Source organism: Rhineura floridana, chromosome 2 (genome assembly GCF_030035675.1).
Source record: "Rhineura floridana isolate rRhiFlo1 chromosome 2, rRhiFlo1.hap2, whole genome shotgun sequence".
Taxonomy (NCBI): Eukaryota; Metazoa; Chordata; class Lepidosauria; order Squamata; family Rhineuridae; genus Rhineura; species Rhineura floridana.
In genome coordinates, this window is record NC_084481.1 from 104,238,670 (window position 1) to 104,263,518 (window position 24,849).

The 24,849-nt window shown below is 40.3% G+C and overlaps 1 protein-coding gene across 8 annotated transcripts in view; it reads left to right on the forward strand.

Annotated features, from left to right (window-relative positions):
* Window positions 1-24,314, forward strand: part of CPT1A (carnitine palmitoyltransferase 1A) — a 55,720-nt gene extending 31,406 nt beyond the window's left edge. For all 8 annotated transcript variants that reach the window (XM_061609930.1, XM_061609931.1, XM_061609925.1 and 5 more), the window contains 10 exons: window positions 2,211-2,406; window positions 4,403-4,591; window positions 6,374-6,479; window positions 9,465-9,581; window positions 11,981-12,148; window positions 13,881-14,015; window positions 15,980-16,132; window positions 18,272-18,376; window positions 19,660-19,752; window positions 22,165-24,314. In XM_061609930.1, coding sequence (XP_061465914.1) covers window positions 2,211-2,406; window positions 4,403-4,591; window positions 6,374-6,479; window positions 9,465-9,581; window positions 11,981-12,148; window positions 13,881-14,015; window positions 15,980-16,132; window positions 18,272-18,376; window positions 19,660-19,752; window positions 22,165-22,251 — 1,349 coding nt within the window. In that variant the 3' untranslated portion in view covers window positions 22,252-24,314. The remainder of the gene's footprint in view (window positions 1-2,210; window positions 2,407-4,402; window positions 4,592-6,373; window positions 6,480-9,464; window positions 9,582-11,980; window positions 12,149-13,880; window positions 14,016-15,979; window positions 16,133-18,271; window positions 18,377-19,659; window positions 19,753-22,164) is intronic.
* The last annotated feature ends 535 nt before the right edge of the window (window positions 24,315-24,849 follow it).

Genomic DNA, 24,849 nt, shown 5'->3' on the forward strand with positions numbered 1-24,849 from the left:
AAGTGGCATATGGGACAAATGGCAACATTAAAGATACTTCTAAAAAGCAGTAAAAACTCACAAATGCATTTTAAATATCTGGTCCTGAAAAATCAGCATACCTTCAATCATAGCTAAAAGCCTTTCTAAAGAGCCAGGCTTTGGCCAGCCACCAAAATTATGAACTTCTGATCAAAATGCATTCCAGAATGTAGGTACTACCACAGAGAAAGCCTTGCAACTCCATGTTCTATTTCTGTAAAAACTGGAGCATGGACTAACGTCTCTCCCTGTAGATCTAAGAGAGCAGAGAATGCAGATGAATACTTTTCACCAGGTGTCCTAAATCAGCTTGTGGAGATGGGGTGAATTTGGGCGAAGCCACCCTTCATAGGCAAAGTGTGCTTAAAACATTTTTTCAGATGAACTTTGTATTAATCCGGTAATAAAGAATTTAAAAACAAAATAATTCTTGATGCTGAGAGGTTGGTTCTGCTCCCCAGTGTTATATATGCTGGGATCACAATTGGAAGAGTAAGATCTTGGTGAACTCCTCTCGGAACTATTTGAATTACTCTGCTTTTGTGTCGAGTGACACTTCTTTCTTTTGTTTTTGGCCTGGCATGTGGCCAGATCTTGTAGCTGAGCCATAGTGCAGTGGGAAGAAAATAACACAAGAGTCTCTTCTTTCCTACCCACCCCCATTTTACAAATGTGTACAATAGGGCTCAGGTTTACTTTCTGTAGACAATTTTAAATCTTTTCATCTATACAATGTATCTCAAATTGGGCAGAGGAGGGTAGGCTGTGGAACTGGAGTAGTAAAAGTACATGAAGGTAAAACTGTAATTTTAATAACAAATTGGATCTGTCTTGGGGAATATAATTTCATTGTGTCTTCTGATGTGAAATAATTTGGTGAGAAAAAGTAACTTTGGACTTCATGCATAGAAATGGACTCAAATGGTTCATATACTTCCGTGAACTGGACCTTGCAAAAATATCATGTAATACTTCATAATATAGCTGTTAATTCAACTGGCATATGGCCAACATTTTGCCATTTTTTTCTATTTTTAATAAATGAACTTTTTAAAATATGCTCTCTTTTACTTAAAATCACTACTAATGCCCTTTCATTTTTCATTTCTCTGAAGCTTTGCTCAGCATGTTAGTCTTTTGGTAATGAAAAATAATGATAAAATGTTGACACTAAATAGCAAACTGCTGGCTTTATTTTGAAAGCAGTACTTCTATGAAAGCAGTGTTTTTTGTCTTGATAGTTAACTCTCATGTTACTTTTCTTCACCCGAGTTAAAGGTTTGATACCTGCATCCCTTTTTTCCATAGCATGAACATTACTGCATTTGCATTCTTTGACTGTAAAAGCATAGAATGTTAAATACTAGGACATGTAGTTCTACCTCCAGTGATATTTGGACATGCTCCATATCAAGGTTTGCTACCACAGAGAACACTTGAAAATTAGTTTTCTGTCTGAAGTCTTCAGCTTTGATGTGGGGCACAATTTTCAAATGTGGTCATTTCTGGTTACTCCCCATGTAAAGAGAGTGACATAGTTCCATGAGAGGGCTCTTTACCATCCTTAGCTAGTCAGTGTTTGAATCTTTACCAGATTTTTAAAGAAAATAGCAAGCAGGAAGACAGATAGGGCTTTGAATAAAAGTGTATATGTGAGGTTCCAAAATACAGATTTTAGTTAGATAGCACAAGAAAGCTGCTTATGCATATAGAGGATTACAAAATTTAGAACAATGTTTCATGGGACAAATTGGTGCAACACAGTGCTTGATCTAATATTGAGCATCTTCTTAATAATTCATGAACAACCAGTTTATAGTTACAAGTCTATGGGTTGTATTCAACTAGCTTGTCCCGCTTGCACAAGGACTTCTGCTTGTGCAATGGAACTTCCCACCCTTTCCTCCCCCACATGCTCCCCAAAGCTATACTCGGGATTTCCCCAACTCTCTGCAGCAGGGGGGGAATGTGGGGAGAGCAGAGTGAGGGGAAGTTCCATGGTGCAAGTGGAAGTCTTTGTGCGAATGAAACATCTTTGTTGGGTACATCCCCAAGTCTGTAAACCAGTTTAAGGTCAGGCAAATGGATTTAGAATAATGGATACAGTTTAGAGCTGGGCACTTCAAAGATTTAAAAATTTCCATTACAGAAATCTTTGCTCATTTCCAAACTTTGGGTTGCAATTCTAGACACTATTCAGCATATAAAAGACAGCAAACACATTGTTGTGTACCATAAGGGATGCTATTACAAAGTATGGCTGTACTATGATGGCAGACTGCTGAAAGCCCGGGAGATTGAACAGCAGATGCAGCAGATTCTAGATGATAAATCAGAGCCGCAGCCTGGTGAAGAGAAATTAGCTGCTCTTACTGCAGGAGACAGGTATGAACTTAAAAGACACCCCCAAACAAATGCCAATTATTTCTCATAAATGGAAAACAATTTGGTCCTACTTTCAGCTTTAAGAGTCTTTTTGCTTCTATATCTGCCTAATCTTTTGCTGGCTGTGTTAATTGTTTTGTATAGTCTTTGGTATTTATACCGTTGATTTTTAAATTGGATTGGCTGACATCTATATGATTTTTCCTCTCAGGACCATGTAGCATGGCTTCTCGCTGAAATATTGAATGCGAACACCAAGGGGGCTACAAACAATTTCATATAATTTATTTGTAACAAGCCTATAAATAATTGCATTTGAGAATTTGCTAGGAATACCCAGTGATTTTATAGTGGGGATGAGAAAAGCAGAGATGCAATAAGTTTAGAGGTGTGCACATATTTATAACCTTTTGAGGACCTGGTACTTGCCATCTGGTGGACATGAGGAACAGATCTTGGGCTTGTAGTGCCTGGACAGGGAGATACCACATTGAACATTGGATCTTTGTGCTCGCATAGCATTCTCTGCACATTTGGTAGGTAGACACGGAGGCTTGAAAAATGTTCCTGGGCTTGCTTCATGCAGAGGTTCCAGAGATAAGGATAATCTGAACTTCTTTATTTATTTTAAAATTTATATCTCGCCCTTTCTCCCAAAGGGAGCCCAGGGCAGCAAACAACAAGCAATAAAATACTAAAAACATCTTAAAAACCATTACAGTACAAAATAATTACAATAAGGGTTGTTGAAAGAGGAAGGTCTTCAGTAGGTACTGAAAAGAACAGAGACAGTGCCTGTCTAATATTTAAGGGGAGGTAGTTCCAAAGGGTAGGTGCCACAACGTTAAAGGTCCACTTCCTAAGTTGTGCAGAATGGACCACCTGTTGAGATGATACCTCTAGGAAGCTCTCACCTGCAGAGCACAGTGATCAACTGGATATATAAAAGGTTCAGGTATTCTGATCTCAGGCTATATAAGGCTTTATAAACCAAAACCAGCACTTTGAACTAGAAGAAATTGGCAGCCAGTGCAATTCGTTCAACAGCAGAGTAACGTATTGGTAATGTCTTGCCCCAGAGAGCAGTGATGCCACCACATTTTGCACCAGCTGCAGCTTCTGGACCAACCTCAAGGGCAGCCCCACATAGAACATATTATAGTAATCCAGCCTGGATGCTGTCCCAGTCCAGAAACAGCCATAGATGTCTTACCATCCAAAGCTGGAAAAAGGCACTCCTATCCATTGAGGTCACCTAGGTCTCTAGTAAGAAAGATGGATCCGGGAACACCGCCAGATTACGAACTTACTCTTTCAGAGGGAGTACAACCCCATCCAAAGCAGGCAGTTGACCATTTGTCCAGACTTGAGAACCACCTACCACAGCAACTCCATCTTGCTAGGATTCAGAGTTTGTTGGCCCTCATTTGGCCCACCAACTAGTCCAGGCACTGGTTCAGGGCTTGCACGGTCTCTCCTGATTCAGATGTTACTGACAAAGAGAGCTGGGTATCATCAGTATACTGCTGACACCTCACCCAAATCTAATGACCATTCCTAATGGCTTCATATCGAGGTTAAACAGCGTTGGGGACAAGATGGCACCCTGCAGCACCCCACAGCAAAACTTCCAGGGGGCCAAAAAACAATCGCCCAGTGCAATTCTCTGAAACCAATTCTGGAGATAGGATTGGAACCATTGTAAAACAGTGCCTCCTATATCCAACATTCTCTGAGTTGCTACTGTACAGTGATTTCTTTAAGCCAATGAATAGTATATCCATATAAACTTGAGAGAGAGTTTGTGCACACCTTCCATTTTAAGACTAACATAACTGGAAGATGTATTTTTCATCATTGGTGTGTGTTCTGTTTTGCTATTGCTTAAGTAGGCATAACTTAAAACTTTAAAAATACACTGTTTTAAAGAGGGTGATTGTAAGGCTAGTTACATTCACTGACTATACATGATGTTTGCTTTAAATTTTCCCGGCAGAGTGCCTTGGGCTAAGGCTCGCCAGACATATTTTGCCCATGGAAAGAACAAGCAGTCCTTAGATGCTATTGAAAAGGCAGCTTTCTTCGTGACTTTGGATGATACTGTTCAGGGTTACAGGGAAGAGAACCCAATGACATCAATGGACACCTATGCAAAGGCACTTCTACATGGCAAATGCTATGACAGGTACTTTGGCTATGGGAAGCAGAAATGCCCTTTCACTTCTTTACATATGTAGCCAACTTCCTTTGTTTGCACTTGTGGTAGGTTTTATGTTGTATCCCGAAACTTTGATGTATCTTTTACACTGAGAATCAAAATGGCACAAACAAAACAGCTTTTCAGTTCAGTGATGTGTGTGAATAGCCTAACGTTCTTCAGTATATTGTTGCACACACCCCAATCTCTGAGTAGCGCAAGACTTCCAAGGGTTCCTGCGTTCACCCAGGGTTAGGTTTCCTTGGAATGAAGGTCAGCGGAGACTGTGATGTCTTTATGAGACCCCTCCCCCCCATCTCTCTCTCAGCATTAACAGTCCAACAGAACTTTCACCAGTAGGTCTTGCGGTTCAGCACAAAGAGCAAGGTGAGCCTCTCTGTGTCTTTCCAGCTTCTAACTTCACCTCAGATTCACAAACACAGACTAGCTCCTGGCCCCAGAATGGGGGAGGGAATCACTCTCCTGCCAGAGTTCCTATATCCACAGGATTGCTCTGGAACATGTCCTTTGGCATGTAGATGGCCACTCAACAGGCCCATTAACTCACAGACTGACTTGGCCAGAACTATTAACTTATAAAAGGAACTTGTTTGACTAGTATGGCATGTTTTTTCCACTACAGTTCCCAACTTCCAGGTAACAGGATTATGGGCTTGGAGGAGACCCACAGATATCATCCATCCCAATCCCTCAATCCTATAACACTCTTTAGTTACAAACTTTACCTAAGGAACATAAATCATGATTTTTTTTCTTCTCTTTTTTAGTAGGCCTGAATTAAGATAAGATGTAGGTGTGGTTGTGGGTTGGTTGGTTTGCTCTTTTTTAGCATTTGATGAATGTTATGTTTCTAACCATCAATGTAGTGCTCATGGATATGTATTTGCAAACATATGTTTCATATATTTACTTATCACTGCTTCTTTCAGAGGTTGACAGAAATTGCACCTTCTTGGTGAGGGTGCTAAGAGTTCCCTAGCCCCCACTCCCACCCCGCCTGGAAAAAGGGAATGACTGTGTTGTAGATTTGCCTCAGTTGTAACACTTTGATAAAGCAACCCTTTTGCTAATGTAACTAATCTTACTCACTTTTTATTTTATGTGGTGTGTGATGCAGCCACATATTTCAGCTACCCAGAGTTGTATATGACTTTAATATCATGTATGTTATCTTTTACAAGTTGTTATCAGTAGTAGACAGTGAGGTGGGATGGAGGTGCTCACCTGACCTTCCAACAGTTGAGTTGCTTTTACTTCTTGTTGTTGTGCCTTCAAGTCGATCACGACTTATGGCGACCCTATAAATCAGTGACCTCCAGTAGCATCTGTCGTGAACCACACTGTTCAGATCTTGCTATTACTTACCAGGAGGGAAAAGGACAAGGCAGCGGAGAGGTTGACATGGTACAAATGCACCAACAGGAACTCTGGATTGGCTCTGCTGGTGCATTTGCTGCTGGTGCATTTGCACTATGCTGACCTTCCTGTCACCTTGTCCCTCTCGATCCTGGTAAGCAGCAATGACTCAACTGTTGGGAGGTAAGGTGAGCACATCTACCCTACTAGTTATGATTTCATAAGTGGGTCAACCTTGTATTCCATGTATTCTGTGTGCATTTCACTTTAAATTTGCTGCTATAAGTTATAGTTATCCTGACCTTTATTTTTAGGTCATTGATAAGTCATTTTGCTCAAAGATATAGCCTTGAATAACAAATGTTTTTAATGCGAACTTCTTGTCTTTCATAGGTGGTTTGACAAGTCATTCACTCTTGTAGTGTTTAAGAATGGTAAAATGGGCCTGAATGCTGAACATTCTTGGGCAGATGCTCCTATTATGGGCCATCTTTGGGAGGTGAGCGTGTATATGTTCCAAATGAAGGGGAACTGGGTTTTTAAGACATCTAGACAGATTATCTGAATATTTCCTTACCAGCTCAAGGAGCTGGTAGCTTTCAGTCTCTGTACCTCCTTCCCTTTTTTTTAACTTGCCCATTTCAAAACCAATTGCAGCTGTAAGGGCAGGAAATAACCTTCATATTAATAATAAGCAAAATACTAGAAGTATCCAAGGTAATTCTTTGATATTTTTCCTTTGATCTAAAACAGTGGTGGGGATCCTCTGTCCTATGGGCCAGATTTGGCCAGGCAGGGGTCCCAATGTAGCTCGTGTGGCAGTTCCTTGCAAACCACACACGACTTCCCCCAGGGCCGGCTCCCTGAAGGGCCCCTTGTTATGGTGGGGGAGTAGTGCTCCCCTTCCGCAGCAGGCTGCCTGCTGCGGATCGCAGGGAGGGAGCTGCCCACCCACTCACAGGCCCGCGCTCGCTTGCTCATCCTCTGCCCCACCCACCCTCTGCCGGCTCCCTCGCTCGCTCTCCCACTCATCCTCCCCCCGCCTGCTTCCTCACTCGCTCACCCCCCATCTGCTCACCCTCCCCCTGCCCGTTCACCCTCGTTATGGTGGAGTAGTGCTCCCCTTCCACAGCAGGCTCCCTGCCGCAGATCACAGGGAGGGAGCTGCCCACCCACTCACAGGCCCGCACCCGCTCACTCACCCTCCACCCCCACCCGGCCTCTGCCAGCTCCCTCACTCCCCCTCCCCCACCTGCTTCCTCACTCGCCTCCCCCCACCCACCCCCTCACTCGCCCTCCCTCTGCCCATTCACCCTTGTTATGGTGGAGTAGTACTCCCCTTCCGCAGCAGGCTCCCTGCCACGGATCACAGGGAGGGAGCTGCCCACCCACTCACAGGCCCGCACCCGCTCACTCACCCTCCACCCCCACCCGGCCTCTGCCAGCTCCCTCACTCCCCCTCCCCCGCCTGCTTCCTCACTCGCCTCCCCCCACCCACCCCCTCACTCGCCCTCCCTCTGCCCATTCACCCTTGTTATGGTGGAGTAGTACTCCCCTTCCGCAGCAGGCTCCCTGCCACGGATCACAGGGAGGGAGCTGCCCACCCACTCACAGGCCCGCGCCTGCTTGCTCATCCTCCACCCCCACCTGGCCTCTGCCGGCTCCCTCGCTCACCCTCCCGTTCGCCCTCCCCCACCTGCTTCCTCACTCGCCCTCCCCCCGCTCGCTCACCCTCCCCCTACCCGCTCACCCTCATTATGGTGGAGGAGTAGTGCTCCCCTTCTGTGGCAGGCTCCCTGCAGTGGATTGCAGGGAGGGAGCTGCCGGCTCACTTACCCCCCACCCACCCCGCTCTCCCCCTGCCCCCCCGCTCGCTTGCTCGTTTGCCTGACCTCCCTCCCACCTGCCTGATAGGTAGGTAGGTGGGGCGTGCGTGCATGCTTGTGCCAGGGCTCAGGGTAGGCTAGTGCCCAAGGGCCCTGGTATGCCTGGGGCTAGCCCTGACTTCCCCACACCTGACAATATGTGATATCAGGTACATGCGTAGCTTCAGAGGAACTATCAGGAAGTGAGCTCCCAATTGCTCCAGAAGCACAATGCTGTTTGCATTCAAACCACTCCTAAAATAGGAAAAAAGCTGAATTTTAGCAGTAGTTTCAATGAAAACTTTGGCATGTAGGCAGGATAACCTAGCTGCCAATCATCTGATGTCCTAATGACATCAGGTAATTGGCATGTGAGTTGACCCATCCACCTGTCAAAGTTGGCCCACTGGGTTGAGGACAGATAAATATTTGGCCCTTGGACCAAAAAGATCACCCCGATCTAAAAGACCATCAAAGTGGTCTACAGTAGATTGTAAAATTGAATACAAAGCTACAGTGGTAGAAGAGCTAAGCGACGCTTTGGGGAGCATAATATTAAAGTCTGTTCTCAGCTCTCTGGTATTCCTGCTGCTGTCATTTTTAGGAGCTTGTGGTAAACCCAGGGAAGATTGCTCCCCTCCAGGAAGAAGGCTGTAATTGTCACTCAGGGGCAGGGCATCTCCCTGCACAAGCCAGGAGGAATGCAGCTCCTAGACCTAGCTTACCTTTTAATGCTGAATTTTAGAGTTTTTGTAGGTGGAGATACACACCAAATAATGGTTGGATCATGTTAAGTGAGGTGTTTGGCTGTATCCACACACAAAGTTTTCCTATTACATGGAAAACATGACTGACCTGACCTGTAAATGTACTGTATTCTGAGACCCTAGTTACTTCATAAATCTTAAGTGCACTTAAATGTAGATAAAGTGGTTAGCGTTAGAGTGTTGGATTAGGACCTGGAAGTCCAGGGTTCAAATCCCCACTTGGCCATTAAGCTCGTGGGTGATCCCTGAGCCAGTCATTGTCACAGCCTAACCTTCTCACCTGGTTGTTGTGAGGATGAATCATGTGTGCCACCTTCAGCTCCTTGGAGAAAAGGTGGGGTGTCAGTGTAATAATAAAATAAATATAAAATGCTGAAGGAACAAGGGTAGCATTTTTTTAAAAAATAAGCTTTGTGGGAGAAAATTAACAAAGGTTTGCTGATACTCTTTTCTCCTTCAGATCTGATTTTCAATCCCAGATGTTTTCTATACCAGGGATTCCCAAACTGTGGTCCATGCATCACCAGTGGTCTATGAGCTTCATTCAGATGTATGTTAGTGGTTGAAGAAGGGAGACAGCACATCCGTTGCACTGAATATTCATGTTGATTTTAATTGTATTTTTATTGCTTCTTTTATTTCTTATACTGTATTACAATTTGAATTCTGTGGAATTACAATTGCTATAACAGGCAGAGAAATCATTAACTGGCCTGCAATTTTCATGTAGTCTGTAGGGAAAGAAGCTTGAGAATCACTGTTTTATATGGATTTAAATACTGTGTTCTACAACAATGCATTTGCAATACATGTAATAATGTGTTTATCTGATTTCCTTGCACTCCTCTCCAGAATGTCATGTTTTCTGACTGTCTTGAGCTGGGCTACACAGAAGGTGGCCATTGCAAAGGAGAAGCCACTTTAGGCATTCCTATGCCTACCAGACTACAGTGGGAAATCTCTGAAGAAGTAAGTACAAAACCACTTCTGGATCAATATTAATAACTTCATCTTATTTTTATTTATTTATTTATTTATTTTATTTATAGACCGCCCATAGCGAATAGCTCTCTGGGCGGTGAACAGCATCCTACAATTATCCTGCTGACTGAAGAACACACATGTCTGTTTTTCAGTAAAGATACTTAAATTATCATAAGTTGTGTTTTCATGAGATCTGCTAGGAAAAAACCTCAGTACAATGTTGCATATTGCAAAACATATTCTGTGATCTGCGAGTATATAGCACTTACACTTCCAAATTTTCTTGTGCACAATCTTCTACATAATTAAAGAGGTACAAATCTTCCCACAGTTATCTGGACAACACTGTTCCTCTCTTCTTGGCCTTTGTCCCCATTATTGGAACCTTGTACCCACAGTTGCAAGATGATAAAGCATATATATATGGGAAGTATTCAAACACTTGTAGCAAGACAGTGGGACATGTTAGGGATGAGGAGGCAGAAATGCAGTGCAATAAGTGCTGTTCTTGATGCATCCATATTACCTGTGGACTTTAACCAGGAAATCTTGAGAACTGAATAGAATAAGGTATAGAGTTAGTATGTGTATGTATGTGTGCGCGCACACATACATATACATAAATATACACACACACATCTATGAATCTGTCTTTGTTTGTTTGCTTGATGGCAGTCCAGAATATGGATACAGTGTATCCAGACAGTGGAAGACAGACTTGGGAAAAAAGCTGATCCTGGGATGTACTAGGGTGCTCCACTCCTTCCTCCATAGGACTAGTTTCTCCTCTGCTTCTGCAGGCAATGGAAGTGGTCTCAACATCATATGGTTCCTTTTAGGTGGTACACATTTGCCCTTTTCAGGTATTCAGCATGGGCATACAATGACAAAAAGTATATAGAAGGATGGGGGCATGTGCATCAGTCCCACCCCTAATGTCACTGGGGCACCTCCTCCATGTACAAACTTCATACCTAAACCACACAAGCCCTCTCCAGATCTTACTGCTAAAAACGTCAAGGATGGGGGTAGAGGGAGGTGCGCCTGCCCTTCACATATGGAGATATTGGAGCTGAAGCTGACACACGTGACTGTGTCCCGCAGTATTCATTTGCCCTTGGGTGTGTAGGCTGAATGCCAAAATAGGTGTCTGAAAGATCTGTGGTATATAAAGCATTTAACATCATGAATCCGTAGTATACATCTGTTAAAATGTTTCATTGCTTCAGTTTTACCAGGTATGACATGTATTGTCTACCTGCTGAGAAACATATGGCATGACTCGAAGGTCTCTGGTTCTTGCCCACAGGAGTGGTACTGATCAGTATAGGAGATAGTTTTTCTTAAAAGTAGTAGGATAAGGGGAAGGCATCAAGATCAGCTGGAGCTACTGTGTGTCTACTCACAGCCAGTCTTAAAAAGACTCAAGACTCCAGAGTGTCCAGAAAAGAGGTAAGCAGTGTAGCTGTGAGGCTAGGAGAACTCTTCCATTTAAAGTCTGTTGCTTTTTCAGAATTAATTTGTTAAGAAGAAAAAGGTTTATTTAAAACCCATGTGGTTTTAGGGAAATGTCACTTCTTGCTCAGGGTCATTAAAAAAAACATCTGCTTCTAGTCTACACTCAACATACGCTCTTGCTTTTGGGCTTCTGATAGGCATCTGGTTGCCCACTGTGAGAACAGGATGCTGGACAAGATGGGCCATTGGTCTGATCCAGCAGACTAGTCTTATTTTCATATATGCATTTGTCATGGGCCTGAATTCCTCTGTTATAAAGTTGGCTTCTCTTATTTCTTAATATGTATGTCTGACTTGCAAAAGCAGTTCTGGATATACTTAACTAGCTTGGCTGTTTGCAGTATTTATCAATCGCAAACACTGACCCTCAGGGGCTTATTAGAAAGGCTCTTCTCTAATTACTGTAATTTCATCACTTTATTTAACTCTGACAACAGTAATAACATTTTTCAAAAAATTTCTTTTTAAGAAGTAGTTTGGCACACTCAACATTTTTCAGAACTGGTTGAAAAATTCAGCTTTTAATGAATTGAGCTTTTGGTTTATGTTACCTTTTCATAAAATTAACTAAAGACTATCCAGCACAGGTGAATAGAGTGGGTTGTAGGGGTGAGGAGCAGGGAACTAGAAGCTGGGTGTTGTTTTTTTAATTCAGGTTTATGTTCAGAACAACCTGGAATTAATAAATCTTGTGCTAGCATTTCACTAGATTCACAGCAAAGTTCCATTTATGTGAAATGTAGGTAATTGTGTTGTTTTCAAAAATAAACTCTAAAGTAAACTAAAATTGCTAACCAAAATATTTAATTTTCATCTTCTTAAATTTATGGAACTAGTTGTGTAATATAATACTTGCTGTTGTTTAGTGCCAAGAAGTGATTGAGAGGTCCCTGACCACTACTGCAGGGCCTCTAGCAGAAGATGTGGATTTTCATTCTTTTCCCTTTGACACATTTGGGAAAGGATTAATGAAGAAAACAAAAACTAGTCCTGATGCATTTGTGCAACTTGCCCTGCAACTTGCTCACTACCGGGTAAGTATCTGTATTATTTTGCATTGGATACTTTGTAAAACAGGAATATATGTTTGTGCGTGCACACGCCTGTGCATGCACAATTTAATTACTAGTTTCCTTTCATTTTTTATTTAATGAATGAGTGTTTTTTCAATATAAAAGAGAAAATAGCAATGCAAGAGAACTAGTAAAGTGCTGTGACTGCCTACCCCCCAGGAACAGAAGCTAAGGAGCAGATGATCACTAATCCTCCAGCCGTATCAAACAGAAAGAAATAAAATGGGCTGATTCTGCAAACAGCAAGCTTTTTGTGGGAAATGTCTTTTCTGAAAAGTATCTCTGTCTACATTGGATATTCTGGTACTTCCATTGCATTGTACTTAAAAAATAAGGTCTGAAAAAGTGATACTATAGAAAATAATGGGATGCAATGATTTGGCATTAACATCATTTGATTGCTCTATTAGTGAACAAAGGATGCAATTCCAGAAAAAAAGCTAATGTGGAAACAGCATATACATGACCTATACTAAAGTGACTTACGATTCCATAGATGAGTTTTGTGACTCTCAAATTGATATTCCATGTAAATTTATTAGTGAACTATGCTTTTCTTGAGGAGACATAAGCATGGATTTTACAAGGGCAAGTGTTACTCCTCCTTGAAGTTTCCTGACATGGAATAGTATGTGCTATTCTAGTTGCATTATCTCAAACACATTGCAGATCTCAAAAGGATGCAGAAAAATGCAACTAAGGCCACACACATTTACCTTGGAGCAAGTTCCATTTGAACTCAATAGGACTTACTTCTGAATAGACATACAGAAATAGCTCTGTAAAATTATCAGAGCAGTAGAGTGCTTTTCGTACGAAGAAAAGCACAAGAAGCTGGGGGATTTCAGTTTGGAACAAAAAATGGCTGACAGTAATCCTGTGTAAACTAAGCCCTGTTAAAGTTAATGGACTGACCTCAGTAATATGTAGAAGATGGTGCTGAAAGTGTTCCTACCCTCTTCTCTTTGTGGGAGTGGTTCTCTGCAGCTGTATATGTGTGGGAGAATGTCACTGTAACTTGAGTAATGCAGGGCAAGGCTTCTTGTGAGTATTGATCCCTCAACAATGGGATGGGTGTGCGCACATGCATACATTTTTCTGCACACATTCCTGAAATTTGTTTACACATATGCCATGCAGACCTGGACACACGGTTGCATTCCATGTAGTGCTACGGTGAATGTTCCCTCAGTGCAAACATTTCTCTTTCTGCAGTAGGACAGATTCTACCCCTCTCCTCACCCCACACCTCTCCTAAATGCGTTCTGGGGTTTCCCCTAAGCCTCCGGAGCAGATTTGGGATGCAGGCACGTGAGAGGGGGGAAATTCTGTTGCACTAGTGCTAATTTTTAGCTCTAGCTAAATTCGCTAGCACAGAATGTAGCTGAATACTGTCTACGCCTTTCTGCAGGCACCCATGCAGCTTTTATGGATAAGCTTGCCATTCTTTTAGCAAATCTTGTTAAGAACAACACAGAACTCATTGAAGGAAATAACAGTTTCATCAGATGCTGAGAACAAAGAGCCAATGCTTCATAAATGGGTTCTCTTGAGTTATTAATTTGGTACATAATTTTTGAGGTTAATGATTGTAATGTTTATATTAAGTCGGTTAATGCTGTGACATGCACATAGTGTTTTTCTGATTTTGAACACTCTGCATCTAAATCTCCCTTTGCATTTTTGTTTTAAGGACATGGGGAAATTTTGCTTAACGTATGAAGCATCTATGACCCGCCTATTCAGAGAAGGCAGAACAGAAACAGTTCGCTCATGTACTCTCCAGTCATGCAAATTTGTGCAAGCTATGGATGACCCAACTGAAAGTGTGAGTAGTCAACAGATTTACCTTTATTTGCATGGTTATAACACGGGGGACAAAGGATGTTATAATGAAACCCACTGTACTGTATACAGTCTCTTACTCAGGGGACATCTTAATACCTGCTGTATATCGAAATCTGTGGTTCATTGCGTTCTGACAAGCTTCCTCTGTATGACTGCATGCAGCGTCTTGCAAAATATTGTGCTTTCTTACCCAGTGTAGCAATAACAGCACTAATGGCAAGATAATATATTTTGCTGATGGCAAAAGGTTTCAATTTGTCTTTCCGTAGAATAATTAAAATTATATAATGACAGGTTAAAGTGCCGTCAGGCCATACTGAGCCGTTGTTGGTAGAAACTGTAAAGACTTCAAGAAAATAACAATTTTTCCTGCTGGAAAATCCAGCTTTTCTCTAAAATATGCCTTGTCCCTTTTAGATAGCATGCTGACAATACTTATTACGTTCTATCTTATGCCATGTGTATTATCTGCTTCCAAAATTAAGCATCTTGAAACAAACATTTGTAAGCTACTATAAAAAAGGTAAAGGTGCCCCGCACTTGTAGTGCGAGTCGTTTCCGACTCTTAGGGTGACGTCTTGCGACGTTTACTAGGCAGACCGTATATATGGGGTGGGATTGCCAGTTCCTTCCCCGGCCTTTCTTTACCCCCCAGCATATGCCGGGTACTCATTTTACCGACCACGGATGGATGGAAGGCTGAGTAGACCTCGACCCCTTTTATCGGAGATTCGACTTCCTCCTTTCGTTGGAATTGAACTCCAGCTGTGAGCAGTGCTTTGGCTGCATTACCGCCACTTACCACTCTGCGCCACGGAGGATTTCATAGTGCTACTATAGCACTATGAAATGAAGCATGGAAGCCTAAAAGTTTCTGACTAGTGCCATCTGGTGGTCACCAGTGAAACAATTCTGTTGAGAAAATTAGAAAAAACTACAGTTCTCTGTAAGGACTCAGGTTTTTAATATCATCCCCAGTACTGACTTGAAGCTGTTTTTGTTTTCAGTTTTAAAATGAGTAATAAAAATCATTTTCAATTCTAAAGCAGTTAAATTTTTCACACATTAGTAATTGGTGACAGGCAACATTAAATCAGTCCTTTTGATGGATGTCTTATTCCAAAGAGTAGGTGTAGAAAAAAATTATAGTTTGATATGCCATAGGAATGTAAAATATAAGTTATGAATTGATTTGAAGCTTTTTTTGTAATACAACATTTTAAAAATTGCATGTGCACTAGAACTCTGTCAATCATTCCAAGAGTCATGGAATGTGATCGACCTCATAGAGAGGCCCTATGACTTGTTAATCTCTAAAGTATTTAGTAAGATGGAATGGTAGTTTTGTTTTTAGAAAGATACATGATTTTTTTCCTATAAAATATCTACAGTAACCAGGGTAAAATTCTTGTTTAAGGTCAGTGTCTTGTGTAAATAGTGCTCTCAAAAGAACTTGTGTGCTACTTTTACATAAGAGCTATCCCTATTCTCCAAACTAATCCAGAGTTTGAGAAGTTATCTGTCATTGTTCATACTGAAGTGGCCATTTTGTCAGACTTCTACTCTGAAATATGAAGGGATCCATTAACATATTAAGCTAATCTACTTATAATTTGGATTCTGCCTGTTGATTCTTCCATCCAGAGATGTACCTGGAGATAATGTACCTTTTCCTGATATCCTACTCCCTGGCCCTACTGCTATCCCACATTGTGAATCTCAGCAGGATTACTAAAACATCCCTGGAAATTTAAAAAACCATTTGCAATGTGATTGTAGTAGTAATATACTGCAGATGGAGAAGCTTGGAGAGCTCTGCATGCCTCTGTGTATCTATAACGAAGCTGTTGAGATTAGGGCTGTGCTGTCTCTCTCTCTGGGCTTTCAAGTTACTTTAATGCTATTTGAAAATGAAAAATTCGTTTTTTCTCCCTTAATCTTCAGATTGAAAAGAAGTGTGCACTATTCAGGGCTGCCGCTGATAATCATCAGCGCTTGTATCGTCTTGCCATGACTGGTTCTGGCATTGATCGCCACCTTTTCTGCCTTTATGTGGTGTCCAAATATCTTGCTGTTGAATCTCCTTTCCTTAAGGAAGTAAGTAGCAATATAATGTGTTAACTCATCATGTAAGAACATAAGAACATAAGAAGAGCCTGCTGGATCAGGCCAGTGGCCCATCTAGTCCAGCATCCTGTTCTCACAGTGGCCAACCAGGTGCCTGGGGGAAGCCCGCAAGCAGGACCCGAGTGCAAGAACACTCTCCCCTCCTGAGGCTTCCGGCAACTGGTTTTCAGAAGCATGCTGCCTCTGACTAGGGTGGCAGAGCACAGCCATCACGGCTAGTAGCCATTGATAGCCCTGTCCTCCATGAATTTGTCTAATCTTCTTTTAAAGCCGTCCAAGCTGGTGGCCATTACTGCATCTTGTGGGAGCAAATTCCATAGTTTAACTATGCGCTGAGTAAAGAAGTACTTCCTTTTGTCTGTCCTGAATCTTCCAACATTCAGCTTCTTTGAATGTCCACGAGTTCTAGTATTATGAGAGAGGGAGAAGAACTTTTCTCTATCCACTTTCTCAATGCCATGCATAATTTTATACACTTCTATCATGTCTCCTCTGACCCGCCTTTTCTCTAAACTAAAAAGCCCCAAATGCTGCAACCTTTCCTCGTACGGGAGTCGCTCCATCCCCTTGATCATTCTGGTTGCCCTCTTCTGAACCTTTTCCAACTCTATAATATCCTTTTTGAGATGAGGCGACCAGGACTGTTCACAGTATTCCAAATGCGGCCGCACCATAGATTTATACAACGGCATTATGATATTGGCTGTTTTATTTTCAATACCTTTCCTAATTATCGCTGCCGCACACTGGGTCGACATTTTCATCGTGCTGTCCACTACAACCCCGAGGTCTCTCTCCTGGTCGGTCACCGCCAGTTCAGACCCCATGAGCGTATATGTGAAATTAAGATTTTTTGCTCCAATATGCATAATTTTACACTTGTTTATATTGAATTGCATTTGCCATTTTTCTGCCCATTCACTCAGTTTGGAGAGGTCTTTTTGGAGCTCTTTGCAATCCCTTTTTGTTTTAACAACCCTGAACAATTTAGTGTCATCAGCAAACTTGGCCACTTCACTGCTCACTCCTAATTCTAGGTCATTAATGAACAAGTTGAAAAGTACAGGTCCCAATACCGATCCTTGAGGGACTCCACTTTCTACAGCCCTCCATTGGGAGAACTGTCCGTTTATTCCTACTCTCTGCTTTCTGCTTCTTAACCAATTTCTTATCCACAAGAGGACCTCTCCTCTTATTCCATGACTGCTAAGCTTCCTCAGAAGCCTTTGGTGAGGTACCTTGTCAAACGCTTTTTGAAACTGGCACTTGTATTTGTATTTGTATGGTTGACATACATAGAAATGTCACATTTCTGGACATTTTGAAGTATGGATGAAAAAAATTAATTTTGGCAAAAAAGTTTTCAATTTCATAAATAAAATAAATATTAACGTATTAATCATAAAAGCATATATTTTAAAATATAGGCAGTAGTGGGCCATATGGAACACATAGTTTAGTCTGGTGTAAAACATAATTGCTGTAATTTTTTTTTCAAACAAAAATTACAAATGTATCCAGTATTGAGAGAGCTCTGCAAGCTGCTGTACCCTAAGTATATCTTAGTTTTTCTAGCTGGGAACAGAAATCTGCGTGATTATAAATACAAATACACCAACCTTGTAGTGTGGAACATATTCCACAAAGTGCCAGTTTCAGGCATACTCCTGCTCAGGTAGCAGAGTTTGGAGCACAGTTATCATGGACTACATGGGCCTGGTCTCATGAAAACATAGTTGTAACAAGCAGCGTTCTCTCTTGCTTGATTGTGTGAAAAATCTAAAGCATTCTGCTTTGCTGCTGGCAAAGAGCATTGACATGTCCTGCAATCTACTAATCACTACTGATGTGTAATCTCCATTCCTTCCTGTGCACATCAGAATGTTGTGACAGCACCATTGCTTGCTGACTTGTTTCCATTAGCGACAGTTCCATTCCTTTGTCTGGAAATTGCAGTCCCAGAGTTCAAAGAGAAGGAAAATGTTTGCAGAAGGGATGTTTTGTTTGTTAAAGTTGCAAGTAGTGTTCTCTGCCTATAAAACCACTCTTTTACCACCCCTTGCAAATAGCTAAGTATGCTCTGTTTCATATACTGTTTAATTTTCTCAGGTTTTGTCCGAGCCCTGGAGACTTTCAACAAGTCAGACACCCCAACAGCATATTGATCTGAGTAAGAACCCTGAGATGGAGTCTAGTGGTGGAGGCTTTGGACCTGTAAGTTGAATGGTATCTGTCTTTAAGAGAGGCCAGCACTGCTGTCCTGAGAACTTGTGCCAGTTATACCTGTCTGGTGTAGCAATAATTCAAGTGTAACATCATATGCTCTGACTGGCATGACACACAGCATCCTAAGCATTCATGTGCTGACACAAGTCATAGAATCATAATATTGTAAACTTTAAACTTCCTTCTCTATGAAGAAAAGAGCTGGTGCAATGAATAAACAAACAAACTTTTAGCTAGGAAGTCCCCAGTTCGAATTTTACCTTGTGAACTTAGTGTATTGCCTTAGGTACATCACTGTTCTCTTAACCTTGGTGTGCCTCCCTGCCAAATATGCAGATGGTAATACTTAAAATTTCTGAGAATGTATGTGAAGCATTTAGGGAAATGCTAAATGTTAGATTATGTAAACAAAACCACAGCTAAACAATTCTTTAAACATACTTTCACAATTTCCCTTCATGCTGCCATGTTTGGTCAAGGCCTTTCTTACCAGCTGGTTAAATATTGTGGTCAAAGGAAATACACCTGGGGTGAGAAAACAATGTCATACAGATTTGCTTTTGTTTGACGACCTGTTTGAGAAATCTTCTAAGTTAGGGCCATGTGTTCTTACATATAAGCTTGACGTTTCTTGCTTGAATTTTGGTTTGTTTTGTTTTAAATGAGCGTAGAGGATTTAGAGCCTTCAAGTAATATAGAATATGTGCCCTAGGTATGCTAGAACCTTCTTATTAATGGGAAAGAGCTTAGGTGATTCTTGGGCTTGTACACTCCCCCCTCCCCTGTTTTCTGGCACAGTCAAAAGGAAAAGATCAGAATTTTTCACTTCTGCTTTTGATTAGCTGTAGTTTAGTCTCAAATCCAAACCCAGACACTGCAGCTCGTTTTAATTGTGCTTTACTGAGACAAGCCAATGTAGTTTATGAAACTTGCTTATTTTAATAAACCATAGTTCATATTAACCACAGTTCAAGATTCAGATATAATGCTAAACTGTGGTTAATTGAAAACAGAAGGAAAAGCTTCCAATTTCCTCATAGTTTGCCAGAAGTGTGGGAAACATGCAAGTCTAAGAGTCCCCTAGGCTCATTCCTCTAACAATAACTCATAATGTATTGTTACATTTGAGCACAGCCTGTTTTTTCACTAGAACACTTTTAAAAACCTATTTTACTGTGGGCCATTTCTTACTGGAATTTAAAAGATAAGTGGTTTGTGTTTTTATATGAATGTACAGTGGAACTAATGCATTCTAAATGTGTCTTCCACAGGTTGCTGATGATGGCTATGGTGTGTCCTATATAATTGTGGGGGATAATCTCATCAGTTTCCATGTATCCAGCAAATTTTCTTGCCCTGAAACAGTAAGTGTCTTATTAAAAGTGCAGAGTGTTCTGTATGGCTGGTTAATAGTCCTTGTGTTCTGTTAGGGATACTTGTGCTTAGGATATATTTTAATATTTGTGTAAGTTGATTCTGAAAGTGAAGAAATTTAACCTACATGTTTTTTAATGTATGTCTGGTATGAATACTATGGCTTTCCCAATAAATATGTAAATGTTTACTGTTGTACTGATCAGTCACCATTTGGAGTTATCCAAATGATGCTCTTACCCCATATAATCAGTACTATTCGATTTGCAATCATTTGTGATCTTTTATTATTTTGTTGGATTTTTCACCAAGATTCATAACTGGTTTATCTTAACTGACTTACTAGACAAATTGTCTCAAGGCAGAAGATCCTGGAACATGTCACAGTCACACACACCAGTTCCCTCCTCTATTTCCAGGTTTGCTGTGGCGTACACAGTGAGCAAATTGTGATTGGTGCTTAGGTTTACAAACCACAGTTTGGAGGTTACCTTTAACTATAATTGCCACATTCATACGTATATGGCAAAAGATGATTAGAGCCAGTCAAAAATGGAGAATGGAATAGTCATGCAGGATGTGGAAGAGAGTCTATGACTGTTACTCAGATCCCCAAACTATTATTCAGTTTGAGCCATTGTGATCCAATCAGTGCTTTTACTATAAATATTTGTTCATTTATCCTGACTTTGTCTGAAATGCCCCTGACCTTCATTCACACAGTTCCTAATTCTTGTTCAACTGTGCAATTAGCTTATCCCAGCTATCCTGCTATACAGGATGGTGATAACTCAGAAAGGGTTCTGCTACTAAGTAACATAAGAAGAGCCGGCTGGATCAGGCCATGTTCTTTCAGCATTTGGCTCCTAGCACACAGTGGCCATATGGTGCTTTTATTCATCCAATCTGTTTTAAATAAATAAATGGGCATTACTTACACTCTTCTTGCTCTGCTGCTTAACTTGATGCTTTGTCAGCAGGGGCCAAGATCCTTTGAAAGCTGGGGCTTCCTCTAGCTCGTGGAACTTAATTATTAAGTTTACTGAACCTTAATATTAGATTAAGTTTAGAGAACTTTCTTCATAGATTATATTGTCAATGCTTCACATACTGAGTTATAAAATTTAGGAGGTTTACTTTTTTTGTGTCAGTTTAATTGATGTTTATTATCTCTTCAAAATGCTGATTTTTCAAAGATGCTGTTTTCTTTACTCTGCCTTAATTACTGTATCGCAGCCAGGCAAATAACTCTGATATGTTGTTGTTTACCTACAAAATGAATAAAGTGATTTATTTGGGGAGCCATTACTGTTGGTCAGAATACACATTGAATAGATTGAGCCCTGTTGACTTCATGGGGTTGATGGGGACTAGAGATCCTCCACTGCAACCTTTTACACAAATGTGGTCCCATCCTTCCATAGATCAGCCTATGCAACCTAGTCACATTTATTGTTGAGATTTATATCTAAGAAGCCACAAAGTATTCTAAACTACTGTGATGTGTTTTAGAAATACTAAATGATGTGGTATGTATTAAATATAACTCCTTTTGGATCAAACTTTGAGGAGGCTGATATTGTAAGTCACGTATAGCAAGTATATGTGATACATTAAAGGACCTTGGGCCAGTCACTGCCTCTCAGCCTCAGAGGAAGGCAATGGTAAACCCCCTCTGAATACCGTTTACCATGAAAACCCTATTCGTAGGGTCGCCATAAGTCAGGATCGACTTGAAGGCGGTCCATTTCCATTTTCATAAAACAGTTAATATCTCCCCCCCCCCCAAAAAAAATTGTATCACTCACTTGAAACCTGCACATATAAATCCCTCCTGTGTTTTATATGATGTGAATTACTTGGTATATTTACCAAGTTATCCAACTTTATATTGTTGGATAACAAGTTTTCATTTAAAAGTCAAAAATGATTGCTGTTAAGTCTGCTTTTGTTAGATTCCCATATTCCAGTATTGTTGTTAAGATGAAACCAGTTTTTAGCATTCATTTTCACTTGTAATAAATGACATGTCTGTCTAGAAAATAATTTTAAAAATTAAAGAGTGGAGTCCACTGCTGGCAGAAAGCATCCATCAGCAGAACAGGGAGGGAGGTGATTTTTGGAGATTCCTGGTTACCAGTCTCCCTCCAAGTCTGCTCTGGAGGGTTGGGGGACCATCTGGACACACGCAGGGCTACAGAGGGAAGGAAAATTGCAAAAAAAATGCCTCCCATCAGCAGAGCAATATGTGTTGGGTTCCACCCAGAATAATTGACAATTTCTCGTATTACTCTCCTTGATTTTTATCCATGTATGTAGGTATGCACACATTATATACAATATAATAATAACTCCATGTAACTGTGAATTTGGATTTCTCACTCTTTCTGTTTATTGTTTAGGACTCACATCGCTTCGGAAAAAACATCAAACAAGCATTGTGTGACATCCGTAACTTGTTTGGTCTTGGCAAAAATTCTACCAAGTGATTCCCTAACAGCAAGTTAGCTAGTCACCCTGTGTTGGGAGTGAGAACTCTTCTGATCAGTGACTGAAAACAAGACATGCTAAGCAGCAATCTGTTCAGGATTATATAAACAAGTATTCTTGGGAGAGGTTCCAGCATCCATCACTGCAATTTTTCAGAAGAGTTTTCTTCTCCATAAGAGATGACTGTTATTCTCTGTATTAGTAGGAGCGCTGGAATGTGACCGACAACAAGTTAAGATGTTTATCTAGGTCTGTCCCAATTTGGTGTACATTTGATAATTTCTTAAATCTCTCTACTTGATGTATTCTGTAAATGAAGAGATGAAATCTGGGTATTCCAATCTCATGTCAACAAAAAAACCTGACTTGAAATGTATCTATAGCAAACCATCAATTCATGTACACATGGTTTTTTTATCAGTAACTTTGGGCATTCACCGTAAATAAAGGCATTTCATTAAGCTAAACATAAAATAATATTCTGGCAAACCTAATGTAATGTGCTAAGCGAAAAAAATGCTTTGCAGTGTGGAACTAAGCATACATTGCCATAGGTCACTGGTAAAATATTACCTTAAAACAATGACAGTTTTTTGTCTTAATACACAATCTCTAGTATTTTTCTACATTTTCAGTTTATAATTCACTTGTAATTGTCTGTTAAACGTGGAAAGGAGAGTTGCTGACCTTGGGGAAACAGAGTTGCTGAATTCACAATATGTATCTAGGTATAATTGGGTAAAGGAAGCACATTTCTACGTGGTGGTTGCATGTGAATGGTCCAACATGAGATTTCCTTTTGTATTAATCCTAATGAAAGCCCCTTCTTGTCACAGGAATAATTTGCACACTAGTTTTTTTTAAAAAAATGTTCAAGAGAACTCATTTTTGCTTCAAGTGGAGATCACTTCAAGCTCAGTGAAAGTTGCCACATTTCATGACCTCTCCCTGTACTTCAGGAAGGTTAGCCATCAGATGCAAAACCTGTTGAACAATCCACAGTACAATCTAGACTCAGACTAGTTGACACATTGTAGTTTGGTCATCACATGCCTTAAGCAACTCCCATCTTACGTACAATCATGGAGAAGCATTTAATATAATAAATATCTGGCACTTAGGTCACAGGTAAAATTTATGCGACCAAACTCAAAGATGGTTTAAAAATACCATGACAAATCACGAATTATATTATCAGAGAATTTGTAATGGGAATTATAAGGAAAATGATAATGGGGACTGGCTCATGGCTGGCACAATGTTCAGCAAAAAGCCTGAAAATATTAACATTACAAAAATATAACATCAGTCTTCTAGGTAGCCTTTACATAAAACTAAGGGTTTAGTGTAGCAACTACATCTGCTTATACAAATTTGGCTATTGAAAAATATTGTGCAACATGTTCAGAGGTTTTAAACTTAAATCCTGTTGTTCTCAGAGCTTTTAATAATTGGAACAAATTGGAGGTGTGAGATAGGGAATATTAGTCAACATGTTAACTTAGGGTGTAAAATGAAGATTTGATGGCATTGTTCTGTAAATAAATACAGGAGTACAAAACCCCCATAGGAATCAGTAGAACATGTTATGTGTGATTAGGTACAGTAAATAGACAAAATTACGGGGGGGAAATGAACCCTAAAATGCAGCATGGCATCCAATCAATGAACAGCAGCAAGTTAAGAGCCAGTGTTTTGAAGTTTTATGCATACTTTCTATATTGACCACTGACCAATCTATTAATTTTAAAGAAAATCTTTTTTATTAAGAGAATACTTAGGTTTGACTCAGGTTTTAGATGGTTCCAATGTAATCATAGCTAGTGCATTATCAATGCAATTTTTGCATTCTTTAAAGGAATGTAAATGTAATTGGCAGAGGATAACCTGGTTTTTATTGCAATTGTTTGAAGAGTCTTTTTATTTGAGCGAAACAGTTTGTAAACAGACTTGGTTTGTATCCTCATAGAATGTCAGCTGCATGTAAATAATGTTCCTTTGGTTGTAAATCTTTAAACGAACAGTAACATAGGTTACTCTTAATAAAGAAATTAATATTCTAGTGTGTGTGATTTTATCTTATAGATTAATATACTTATTTTTATTGTTTCCATGGAAATGCCAAAGGAAATTCTTTTCAAAAGAAATTTCAGACATTACATACTAGGAAAAAGGCAGTTTTGTATTGAAATGGATTGCTCTTATACCGATTTTTTTAAAGTGCATGGAATAATGAAATGCCTGCAATATGCATGGATAGTAATGATGAGGAATTATCTAGATATTTATGTATAACCAGATGCTAGAAGTCACTGAGCCACTTTCCATTTGTAATTTGAATGTAAAACCTATATTGGTTAATACGCACATTTTTATTTAAAATTTGCTCTCAGGCTTTTTATTCCATATTAATTGCATTCACAAACGGCACATTCCAGACTGAAAAAAGCTTAATGTAAAGGAGTTTATGGGATACTTTCAACCCTAGGTTCTTTTCTGGATGCACAAATTTAGGTGTATGCCTCATCTGCACTATAATTTAAAGCAGTATCATACCATTTTAAATATTCATGGCTTCTCCCAAAGAATCCAAATTA